The sequence below is a fragment of the Rhea pennata genome, chromosome 5, assembly GCF_028389875.1.
Source record: "Rhea pennata isolate bPtePen1 chromosome 5, bPtePen1.pri, whole genome shotgun sequence".
Lineage (NCBI taxonomy): Eukaryota > Metazoa > Chordata > Aves > Rheiformes > Rheidae > Rhea > Rhea pennata.
In genome coordinates, this window is record NC_084667.1 from 30,603,065 (window position 1) to 30,616,037 (window position 12,973).

Sequence of the window (12,973 nt, forward strand, 5' to 3'; positions counted from 1 at the left end):
TGGGAAAGGAAAAAAAAAAAAAAAAAAAAAATTTACTGGAAGGCAGAAGGGGAAAGCCATGGTATACTTGAGAAAGTTTTTTTTTCCAAATATAAGATAGTATAACCCTTTTCTACATCATCTGCTATATGGAATAGGATGTCATGGTTATCCAAGATTCCAAAACGATTCACTCATTTATTAAAGTGCTTATTATTGAAAGTGGTGTTCTAAGAATCTTGGCGTTAATCGTATGAAAACGATAATTAAAATCTTAGTTATGTCAGATTATCTTTAGTAAAGAGGCATTACTTAGAGAGCAAGCTACAGCATGCTCAGATGAAAGTTAATAAACATGAAAACTTCACATATAATTTTGTATAAAGGACAAATTTATAACATATGATTCAGGAGATTAAATACAGCAGTACAAAGAACTGATCAGACGCACACATTTTCAAAAACCACTAGAGGGGGTCATTCTCAATCATACAATCATGTACTTTCCCTTACTGAAATACAAAACAGTTCTATCCACAATTTGTCATCTTACATCAACTGAGAAAGAGTCCATGATAAACTGAAAAATAATTAAAAGAAATTTAGTAACCAAAAAGTTGTGGAACGACATATTTGTATATCAGAGTGAAAGAAAGGGTGTTACTTTCTACAATTTTATATCACTCACAAGAAAATTCTTGCTAGCACAGTCCGAATGGGACACTGTATAAAGGGAATTACACGCATTTCTGATCCAAAGCCCTCCTAATCAGAAATCAATATATTATCCTTTCCTATACTAATATAAATATGCTGCTGTTCATTTGCAGCAATATAGGTAGAATTGAATAATTATTATACAAACATCATAAACTGATATCACCGTCCTCTTGTGAGGAGGTGTGCAGTTCTGACTCAAATCTTCAGCAATATCTTAACCAAGCATAATTTTAAGGACTGAAGTTAAAAAAATATAGGTGCATAAACATATTAGCTAGTACTGTCGGTAAAATAGTAATATTTTTAGAAATATGAATTTATATTCACTCAAACATTAAAAGCAAGTGATTTAAATTAATTGCTTATTTTTCAGCTCTCAAAATATCTTTAATTACACATCACTGTATCTTGTTTACTAGAATTTATCCAGAAAGGTGGAACAAAATGACTTAGTATCTTTGCTAACAGTCTGGTCTTTTTCAGAGCTTCCTCACTGCATAACTTGGTAATCAAACTACTTTTTCTGAACAAATAATTCAAAAATAGGGAAGTCATGTACAAAAGCTGTTCATCATTCTGCTGTACTGTAAACTGCATACACACAGGAGATACTCTTATTCTATTTATTTGAAGCATTTGCTGCACCCTTTTTCTAATATTTATCTTTCCTATGATCTGGATAACAAATCAGGATTTAAGCACACTTTTACTTATATAGTTACTGCATAATGCTGATTTTAATATTTACTTTTACAATAATTAACTTAAGCTGTGTACACTGTTGTCTTCTATACACCTGCTGCTACAGTGCTGCTTTAAACAGCAAACTTGACTGCTAAGGTTGAGACAGCAGAAATTCAGGGATAGTTCAGAAACACAGGTGGTGCATACCGTGGGGATAATGAAGGCCATCCCTACCTGCTTGGCTGGATGAACCTTGCTGATGGTTTTTCTTCATTGTTTCTATCTTAGCAGAGATGTAGTGATGGCAAACACAAAGGCTTACCTCATTTATAAAATATAGATAGTAACTATAAAACTCATGCACATCTATTATAACATTTAACATTACATATTACGAAATATAATAATTTTTCATTATTTTTTCTGTAAACACTAATGCATAAGCATGTATCAGTGCACACTGGGAGTCCTCTCCTCTGATGCAGGTACAGCTGGATTCAGAGGTCACTCTTGCCTTGAGGATAGTGGGATCCATCACCTCAGAGCTTTGTAAAACATGCTAAAAGTTTTCTGTCTGTCTTGCTAATGGCTTGCAATGGTGGCATAACACAATGCTGGCTTGTTTTTTGCTTGTACAACACAGGTATGTAACTACATTCCTCATACAAAGTTGCTACAACATGTGAAAAAATTCCATATGCATATACTTACATTTAAAGGCAGTATGGAGTAGTTGTGCATTCACTCCATGGCACTGTAGCTCTCAGTGAGAAATTTGTTGGTTGTCACCATGCTCACAGAGATAGCCATGTAGGAGCTCAGGCTAAGCACAAAATCGGGCACACAAGAGGAAGTTAAAAGGTCCTTGACCAGATAGTGACCACTTCTTCTGTTTTTCAACACGTAGCAACTGAGTATTCTCATCTTGTTAGCGTTACCTAGATAATTAACAACCCATACTGCTCTTTTCCTGTACAATATTTTTCTCTTAATTCTCCACCATTGTAAGTACATGCACACAATTGTACTACAAAATTTTGTGTTGAGATCCTCACCAGCTAAAAAGCATGAGCCACCGCAGTTCATAAATTATATATTAATCAAGCATCTCTTAACTGCAGGGTATTGGTGTCATAAAGTAAATATTTAACTATAGTCATCATTCCTCCAAACAGTTCTCCCATTTCACACATTGGAAGTTCTTATTTTTCTGTTGGGAACATCTGATAATTTTCACTAACAGTATCCAACGCCCTTATTCTGCTCTTTCCTCCATCTGTATATACAAAACACTCCACCACTTAAATAAATAACACAATCCAGTGTCACTACAGGAGATACTGCTAGCACAAACACAGATCACTCTCAGCCCCTGGATTTCCTTCTAGGAAAATCATCCCACTCCCGTGTCTCAAAAATATTTTGGTGTGCAGTCTTTAACACAATCCCTGAATACTCCATAGTATTTAACAAAGAGTTTTGGTAATAGTGAACTTAAGTACTTTCTTAACCTTTTCCCTTCAAAGGCTTTTCAAGTACCTCTTATCTTTGCTAAGCATCATATTGCCTTTGAGAAAATCCTCTAAGGCCCATACAAACCACTCAGCTTACTCTCTCCACGTTCTGTGGAGAAGGCCAAACAGCCGCAGTCCGGTCTGCTAAAACTCTGCCTCCCCGCCAGGCCACTCCTCCGCGCTTCGAGCAGGTGTGCGCAAACTGAGAGCGATGTTAAGCGTTGCAGGAAACCGCCTTTGCCACTTTATAGACCTTTTGCAATACAATCTAAGTTTTGCTTCGCTAATGAAAGAATTATTTTCACACACGTGCAAAACCAAAAATTTACATTGGTCCTTTTTTTATGCCTGACAAGTTGTCTAGCTGTAACTGCCTGCTGGAGACAAAGTGCTCCGGGCTGCCAGTAGACAAGTAATTAATTGCAGATAAGCACGTAGTTGCTACAAGGTGCGCTGCCTCGGCCCACAGGGGAGGCACCCCACGCCCCGCAGCTCATGTCCAGCAGATACCCTGCCATTACAGCACACACTTCACAAGTGAGGAGAAAAAAGCCAACCAGGTTAACATCTTAACTAACCCAGTGATAGGAGATGAAAGACAGTTTTAACTGTAAAAGGTGTTCCAAAAAGTCACTAGGTTTGTCTCTGGACTCTCTCTAGTGAGCAAGACGAGACAAGACGGTTGCTACCCTGTCCAGGCTGGAGGGAAACGCAGATGTCCCGAAGCGAAGCCCAGGCCGGGCAGGCTCCGGGGGCTGTGCCGGGCGCCCCGCCGGCCCCCTCCCCGCTCCGGGCCGAGGAGCGGCGGCCGCAGCGCGCCTCCCGCCTTGCCCTGCCCCGCCGCCCGCCTGGCGGGGAGGGGGCGGCTCAGGCGCGGTCCTGTGACTCCGCCGCGCCCTTTCCAGGAAGCGCCGCGGAGCAGCGAGGCCGGAGCCGCGCAGGGACGCTGCCGCGGAGCCGCCGTGCGCGGCGCAGGTAGGACCGCCCGGCGGGAGCCGGCAGGGCGGCAGCGCGCCGAGCCGGGCCGGGCCGGGCCGCGCCGGGCCGGGCCGGGCCGCGCCGCCCCACGGCGGCCGGGGGGTCGGGACGGCTGCTGTGGCGCGCGGCCGCCGGGGCGGCGCTGCCCACGCGCGGCTGCCTCGAGCAGCCGTTGCGGGTGGCTGTTCCGCGCGCGGCTTCTGGGGGTCGCGCGTCTCTTGAGGCAGTTCGCGCCGCGTGCGGACTCGAAGGCGACGCCTTTCGTTCTGCCGTCTCCTCTGCAGCCCTCTTGGACGGGAGAGCGCAAACTGCCCCAAACTGCTAGGCACGAGCGTGCTGCTGATTGCCTTGTCCCGGGCGAGAGGAGGGCGATTCATCCCCGGATAAGGTGGTTTCTCTATGTGCGCTTCGGTAGCGTAACTTTTATAAACCACTGTGGTTGGTCTAGCAGCAAAATTACGGCTATGCAAAGTTTTAGAGTGTATCTGAAGTGATCTTTCCCAGTTAATGATGACCTGGCAGCTAACCCGGTTTAAACGGTTAAACTGTTGAACCATTTTTCCAAGAGAAGAGAGGATATTGCTTTGCTGAGAAAGGCCAAGACATGATGACTATCTGTGCACGTGTTATGCAATGAAAACTTAAAAGACATGCAGGACCAGTTTTGGTTGGAATTCTTCTTCTAGGGAACCATTAATCTAAATTGCATGTAGGTACTTGTGTTAGATGACTTCATGTGTAAGATTCATTCAAGGTTCATCACTGACACTTTAGAGGATTGTTTTGCTTTGATTTTTTTCTTAAGTTAGTTTCCGTCTGACAGATACTGCGCCATGTTTGTGGTTTTGGTACTGCTGTGTCAGCTACACGTGATGGTGTTTGCATTTCCTCATTGCACAGAGAGATTAAATAACCTGAAGCATGAACGGAAAGAAGGTAATTTATTTTAAAATGTAAGCTTTCTAAAATAAAACTATCTAATTTGCTTCTACTGTGAGATCTTTTTATAGGTACGCAAATAGTGGAGATTTTTACCTCATAAAAAGTTATTTTAAATTGTTTTATTCTTAGTTTTAAAACATTTAGATATCTTTTGCCAAAATGATTGATAATTGACTTGGCTGTCAGTTTTAAATATTTATTGGATGTAGTAAGTGGAGACTGGGAAGACTGACCTTTCTCTGGATCTCTGGATGCTTCTTACTGATGTAAGCAGAGTCCTTCTAAGCACTATCTGTCCAAAACAGAAGTTTGAAATCTGTATTAAGACAGTACTACTTTGATACTACTTGAACACATTACATCACAGCTATATTTGCATATCTAGAATTGATTTGCATTTGAAAATGTTTGTTTTCTGGTATTCAGAAAATATATAAATATCAAATGTTCTTACAACACCTTGAAAGATAAATATAGGGCTACTATTGCAATTCTCTACTTTGGAGGGAACCGAAGAAGAATGGAAATAAAACCACGTGAAGTCCCCAAGAAGGAACGAAGCCCTATGATGCTGAGCAGTGTGATATTTTTAAGCAACATAGCTTCATAATAGCATCTGTAAGTTAGCTGTCTCATCTCCTCAGTGGATAAGGAGTGTTGAAACTTTGAAAGGGACTAAAAATCATATTAAGCAAGGAGCTGCTTCAGGGCAGTGTGTTGAGCAGAAACACGGCCAGCAGAAGATTTTTTAAGACAGGTTATTTTTTAAAATCTATATTGGTCTGGGGCATACAACTTACTGTTGCCAGGTTGCTTCCTTTTTTGCATTCCCAGAACCCTCTGTGAACCCTCTGTAGAAGCTTCACCTGATGATAGCCTTGGATCACTCTGTATTTAAAGACAGAGTTGGATAAAAGAGTGGAGCCCCTCTTTCCAATAATTTAACAAGTAGACCACCTGCCAAGAGTATAGGGTACCTGCATTGAAAGGATACCCCTTTACCATTTTCTCAACATCTTTTACCAGCAGAGTGACTTTATTTAGCACTTTATGTGGATGTGTTTTTAATGAAATGCTAGGCATCCTAAAACTGGATTTACTGTCTTGTTCAACCATGGTCTAAGGACTGCAGAACTTCATTTATTTCCCTCAGAAAAGGGTTAGGATTCAAATTCACCTGTTTCATCTTCCAAATACTATCTTAATTGCCATGTTGTAGGTTTTTTGGAGGTAGGGACAGGTGCACTTTGACTATGTGCTGCAAAGTGAAAAAAGTACAGATAAATGGGTAAGAACTCTGAGACAGAGAGAAGGAGCATGTGTCCCTACCCAGGTTAGGAGTAGGAATTAGTGGTCTTAGGTTCTGCGCTAGGTTTCAGATAGCCTGCTTCTGCATGTTACATTAATACATACATTATTTATTTAGGTTAAATATTTTTAATTCAGAAGTACAGCTAATACTACTCAAATGATAACAAATGAAGCACTACCAAAGATTTGTTTCAGGAGACTAAAGTTAACTCTGATATGATTTGTATTGGACCAAGACATTGATAATACTTCTTTCTATGTAATTCTTTTGCTTTTCCACTTGTGTATTTTGGAGGAAGTCCTTCTGCCTAGTTACTCTTAATACAGCATAAATATTTTAAGCTTAGATTTTCTTCTAACTACTTCAGAAGAACAGATTTCCCCCTTACACAATGGGTGCACATGCATGGCTCCTTCAAGTATTCTACCGTATTATTAAAGGCATAAACAACCAATATACAAGTTACGTTGTAGTTTTCATAGGAGTTTTTAGAGAGCAAAATATTTTGAGATGCTGCTGCAAAACCTAGCAGTAACTACTAGGGTAAAAATTCCTGAATGATGTGATAATCTAGACATACAAGCTAAGAAGAGCACAGAACTAATTTGTAGTTGAATAACTTCATTCTGAGTCTCATCTCTTTTTTTAGCTGTCTGGCTTGGTATGCAACAATGCTGTTTCTGCGTTACACTTGCAGAAATAATCCTCCAGTCATCTTGCTTAACCAAATAGTCTGAATTTCCTGGAGTATAGATTAGGCCTTTACTGACAGCCAAGCCAGAAAACTAGTTCTGTCATATAAAGATGATTAAAAAAAAAAAAAAAAAAAAAAAAAAAAAGTTGTAGCAAGAACAGGCTAAAACTTGACTATAGGAAATACCTGGCAAGAAACTGCATTCCTGTATTCTAAAGTCTTCTGTAATTTCACTAACCTTCTGAAATCTCGCTTTACAACTTACTCCATGCTCTTAATGGACCTTGTAATAACCACAAAAGAATAAAAGAATTAAATATCTTCAGAAGTGTCTACTGTCAGTAACATTCCTATTATGGGCTATTGTAAAACAAATAAATATGGCAATATGTCAGTCTTTACATAAAATTCCGTCAGTCATTAGATATTATCACAACTATGAAAGGAGAATAAATGCAAAATGAATAGGACTCCGCTGTCATCATTTTAAACTCAAAATCTGTAAACAAAATTTGGAACTCAGATACCAGAATATGTGAAAGGAATGTATATTGAGGACTTTTTAAAAAAAGCATACTTTTTTTCCAATAGGTCTATGTTTTGCTTTGTCTGGATTTGATTGGATTTCTGTTTTATGTGACAATTACTTTGTTATTAAGAGTTCCAGCAAAAAAAATGATACCTGCATCCAAGAAGGGATAATACCAAAACTTGAACTCCCAACAGCTGTCAGGAGAACCAAATTCTCTTGGCCAGTATAAGGAATAGCTGAAATGCTTTCTGAGAATGGAAAATAGGTCTATTCTGTATTGCATAGTTAGAGCAGTTAGCAGCAAAGAAGACATTTTAGGAGGAGAGCTTGATGTTTCCTTATACTATCCGTAGTTGAGAGATGTTAGAGGAAGAAGTCAGCTTAATACACTCCTTTGGGATATTCACCATTCCTTAAAAATACCAGATTTAGCTTTCCTAACTAGCTTTAAATCAACTTAATCTTTTTCTTAGTGTTCACATCAGAAAAGGATGCCAATTTATTCCTTGGAAGACATCTTCTGAATAACAGATTTGATTTTGAAGCATTCACACCAGATAACCTTGAAAGGGAATGCTTTGAAGAGCTCTGCAATTATGAAGAAGCAAGAGAAATTTTTGAAGACCCTGATAGAACGGTAATTGTTCAAACTGAGTTTATTATACTGAAGGTTACTGTATGAATGATTACTGTATTTAAATACTACACCTATTCAGAAAATAACACTTAAAACAAGATGTTTATTTTATAGTAGAAGTAGAGGCCCCAAATAGCTTGTGTTACTGTGCTAGATATGGTACTCTTAAAGACTTTAGATAAGGGCTGCAATTCAGCTATTATAAATATAAACCAAACTCCAAAAGCACCACTTAGGCGTTCTCAGAATCTCAGTATTTTTCTTGGTAACGTAACTTCGTAGAAACTTCTCAACATGCAGTTTCAACATATTCCCTGTGTTGGACTTATTAATGGGCTGATCTCATGTCTCTGTTGTGCCAGAGAAGTGTTTTAGAAGATAGCAGTAGGCAGAGTAAATCTATAGTTCAGCTGTTGCTGAGTATTCCTGTAGCATCATCTTCTAAACTGCTACTTTTATGTGGCTGGAAGAAACCTGTTATGAAAGAGAGGAAAATACACGGGAAATCGTTTAGTCCCTGTTGTGGAACATGAGACTTGCCTGAAAAATGGCTCTTGCTGCCTACAGCGCTAATCTCTTCATAACTCTAGTGTCGTGGACCCAGTGTGAGTACTGGGTCTGTGACACATACGTATGCTCTGCACTGTCAGAAAGAGCAAGGAATACACACCTTTTTTGAAGCTGGAAACAGCAACCAGTTTGCAATTGCTAACATTTCCCTAGGAAAACTAGGAAACTTGTATCAGACTCTTCCTGGAGTCTGTTACTGGATAGCAAAAGTGAAGCTAAGCTAAGCATGTTTAATGCTCAACAATCATGCAACATAAAAGTTTTCCTCTTAAATAAATCCTACTATTCTTCCTAGTTGATGTGAATTCAGATAGTGTTCATGTTTGTAAATGTGTGATTCTTAATTGCATGACTATATTTGCCTCATTAATACTTTTTTCTGTAGGGAATTCCGAAGGTTAATTGTAAGCATTTTTTGGTGTTATAATATACACTAACTGTTACTGTAATCAGGAAGAAATCTCTCTATATGATGTGACATTGAACAGTTGAATGCATTGAGTTTTCTCTTTCTTTAACTGGCATATTCTTTCTTTCTGTGAAATTACAATTTTTATGCAAACTTGAACGTATGAGGAGACTATCTGATGATAAATAAGTACAAATCGATCAGCAAGAGCTGCTCCTGTCTGTGCCGTGGTTAAGTTTTGCCTACAGTACCATACTCAAAAAAGTTAATAAGCCTGACAGTCATGTATCTCATATAAATGTGATCTTTTATATTTTTGTAGATGGATTTTTGGAAAGACTATTCAGTTAAAGGCCCTAAAATAAAAATAGGTAAGTCATTTTTTATTCTCTTCTTATTCTTTGCTTATATTGCAGTATCTTGTGTTTATCATAGTACATTCTTTAAAATAGCACCATGCATTCAATCAGCAAAGCAAATTTGATCTTTTTACTGAATTTCACAGTGAACTGTGCAAGTATACTGCATTAGCTAACATACTAAAATTAATCACTGAAGTGTCTTTGTTACCGTGCATCTGTTCTTGGTGTGTAAAACAGTATGTACGTTGTTGTCCATTTCTGTTCTCTTATACAATGTGTCAACTTTGCAGTAACTGTGTTGCTGCTTTCCATGGGTTTTGTTTCATGTTATTTATTTTTAATAGTAGTATAGAAGTCTGAATCAGGTGCAATATGCCAAATGTTCTATAAAAATAAGGTCAGTATGACTTGAAGAAGGATTTACCACCAGACCTTAGACACAAATACATGAAGTAACATTCAGAAGGCAGGTGAGGGAAGACATCTCAACAGTTACATGCACATAAAATGGAATGTCTGCTCACCTATGCTGCAAGCCAAATGTGAATACTTAGTTTGTATTGCACAGATGCAATGGCTGCTCACTGCAGACTTAGACTTCCAAAATTAGTATTTCATTCTATACCACAGAGTATGTAAACGGAGAGAACACTATGTTGTTATTAATCTGAAAATAACCAGTGTTTTATCTTCAGATGATGATACACTACAGAAGATAAATGTTACAGGACTTCTCATCAGCCTAGTTGCTACTGGAGTAATATTAGTCATAATTGGACTTCTTATTTTCTACTGCTGCAAAAATAGATGCAAAACAAGGCAACCACCAGGGTAAGGAATTTCACTATTAAAAAAAAATCCAAACTATTGTTGATTAAGACTTAAATTTAAAGATCACTATGGGTTGGTCTAACTGTGTTCTTGGAGGAGCCAATGGGAGTTCTAGTTCTGTCTTTTCTGGAGGCAATGTTAGGTCAGCACTACCAATAGTTATGCTGAAGTTAGTTAATCCAACAAAAATAGAAAACAGCACTTGTGTGGCTGACATAACCGTCTCTTTTGTATCTTCTGGGCTCCAAAATATTTTTACTAAAAATTGGAATTGCTTTAATGGTTTGAGGCCTGCAATGGAAAGTGTAGTGCATTTTGTTTCTCTTAAAAACAGGGGTATGCCACATGGCATGTAGTCTACTTCAGAAGATATAAAATGAAGTAGGTTGAGAGAAATGCTGCTTTAGCAACTCTGCGCTTGCTCCTTCATCCTAAACCTGAAAGGAATACAAGAGGATTCTGTGTTTTTTCTCCCCTATGAATTTTCCACTACTAAACTGTTCCTACGCTGTAGTCTGGGGAAGAGTATCTGGCTCATGGTTTTTATGATCATTCAAAGTAAATTAGGGGATTTTTTTATTTTACAACTAAGATTGTATATATTTTCTTTCCTTTATTAAAATGGAAGCTGCTGCTTATAATGCTGTTAATTTTGTTTAGGTACTTGGATTACGTAAGAAACAGAAGACATAATTCATCTAACATCTTCAGAAGACATGAAGAGTTTTCTTTAAATCCACTTCCTCATAGAACCGATGATTCAGGACTACCAACTTATGAGCAAGCAGTTACTGCAGGTGGACAACCTGATGTGCCACCACCCCCTTACCCAGGGCCGACAAAAGGGGCAAAAGTGTTTAAAAAGTCTATGTCACTTCCGGCCCCTTAGTTACAAACCTCCTTCTGTAATAGTGGAGAATTACTGAAACATAATATACTTTTTAAAAGTGCGCTACCTTGCATATTGCAAGACAGTTTATAAAAATGTGGAAGTTTTACAGATCTTCAGCACAGCCAGGAGGAAGTGAAAATCCCATTTGGGAAAAGAGATGATCTGTTGCAAAGATTATTGTGCTAAAATGTATAAAGAGCAGGTCTTTTATGGCCATCCACTTCCACATGCACTTTGAGCCATCCCATCATACTATTGATGTTTTATTAATAGTTTCATTTTGTTTCTTTAGAAGGAACAGTATTTTAATTGTTTTTATTGACACTAACCATTTTTTTCTGACTCTTAATACTTTAAACTACCATGAAAAATCTATTTAGTGGCTTGATATATTCCCTTCATTGCTATATGGATTTTGTTTTTATTCTAGTAATAGATTTGAATGTGAAAATTATTTCATGGGTTGATTGTTCAACTATGTGTGTATTTTTGCTTCTGGATTGTATTGATTTGTTTTAGCCATTTCTGGATAACAAACTACTCAGTTTGTGTATTTTTGTCATTATTAATTTGGATGAAAAGAAACCATATTACAATTTTACCTATATTACCCATTTAAATTTTAATATTAATAACATTAAAATAGTAATATTTAGTGCTGGACAAATCCAGTATGATGAGTATTTGGGAGGAGGTGAGCACAGGTTTCTTTTATTTATTTATTTATTTATTTTTAATCAAATAGCTAGAGACTTGTCCCTTGTTAAAAGTGTACTTGGTATACTTTACTGGGAGTTATCCTAGTTCCACAGATTACCTTCCTCTGGCAGTTTAAAAGTTTAATTGTGGAAAAAGTAGATATTTGGTGAGTGGAATGAAAAGCCAAACTAGCCCAGAGCAGTACTCTGCTTAAGCATGTATTGCACTACAAGGATAACAAAGTGATATCTTTAAGTAGAATGAAACAAGCTATTAGATAAATATTCAGTATTCACAGAGCTACCATGGAGAACTTCAGAGAGTTACTGTTTAATTTTACCAACCTGGATCTTCAATTCTAGCCACCCTTAAATTTTAAGTCATATTAAAATAACAGTTCCCCTTGTTACATGGCCCACAAAAACATCACTGTCCTTTACCTCCTGGTCAAACGGCATTACAGTGGAAAAGGCTTCCTATGGCCATAGGAAGCCATGTCGGAGGGTCTCCCAGGCAACCTGCTGGGCTGGTGATTTCTGCATTAAGGTAGCTATAGCTGGATACAAAAACAGTTGTGGCTAAATGCACTTTAACTGTAAAGGCTCAATATTTATGTGTAACATCTTACTGATTTTTTAACATGCTATAACCTATAGTGCTATTGAAAGAGATGCAGATGATTGTTGTGAGGTTTTAAATTCTCTAATACACCTTTTATTTTCCAAGATCAGAAGTGTTACACTGTGCAAGTCCTGCCCTTTGAAAAATACCTACAGCTCAGCTGACACAGAACTGTTTTCTCATTCCTAAATCTTCACCATCAGATTTGTCTGCTGACAATTTATTTAAACTGCTTTGCAGTTTCTTTCCTGTTGGCAGATGGAGAAATCCCCTCCTGGGGCCACTGGGAACTCAGTCTATTTTTGCCCTGCTTCTAGAAGTGTTTTGAAGTTCTTCAAGGTGGCTCTGCTGTAAGATTGAAATGAGTTAAGTGCATTGTGTGAGATCGCTTTGTTGACAACTGCAACACAGGGTTATGATGAAGCAATGGGATTATAAGGTTGCCTCAGTGGTGGAACAGTTCTCCCCCATTCCCTTTTCATTTAAGTAATGAAAGTTTTAAATGTGCTAATCAGCAGCTCAAGCTATAGAGCTCATTTTTTCTCCATTTTTCTTGGGACTGAAAAATGATTAATAGGAGTGATAGGAGAGCTTTCA

General features: G+C 38.2%; 1 protein-coding gene across 1 annotated transcript; it reads left to right on the forward strand.

The window, feature by feature from the left end:
• Positions 1–4,708: 4,708 nt before the first annotated feature.
• Positions 4,709–11,053, forward strand: PRRG4 (proline rich and Gla domain 4). The gene is made up of 5 exons (XM_062577792.1): positions 4,709–4,811; positions 7,829–7,992; positions 9,294–9,342; positions 10,029–10,164; positions 10,825–11,053. Exons 1-5 carry the CDS (start codon positions 4,709–4,711, stop codon positions 11,051–11,053), a joined length of 681 nt encoding a protein of 226 aa, XP_062433776.1.
• The last annotated feature ends 1,920 nt before the right edge of the window (positions 11,054–12,973 follow it).

Bases quoted from the DNA above. Each gene is read 5' to 3' on its own strand.
- PRRG4 (XM_062577792.1), top strand. From the start codon at position 4,709: ATGTTTGTGGTTTTGGTACTGCTGTGTCAGCTACACGTGATGGTGTTT. The intron at 4,812-7,828 runs GTAATTTATTTT...TCTTTTTCTTAG, and splicing joins GAAGCATGAACGGAAAGAAG to TGTTCACATCAGAAAAGGAT. The intron at 10,165-10,824 runs GTAAGGAATTTC...AATTTTGTTTAG, and splicing joins AAAACAAGGCAACCACCAGG to GTACTTGGATTACGTAAGAA.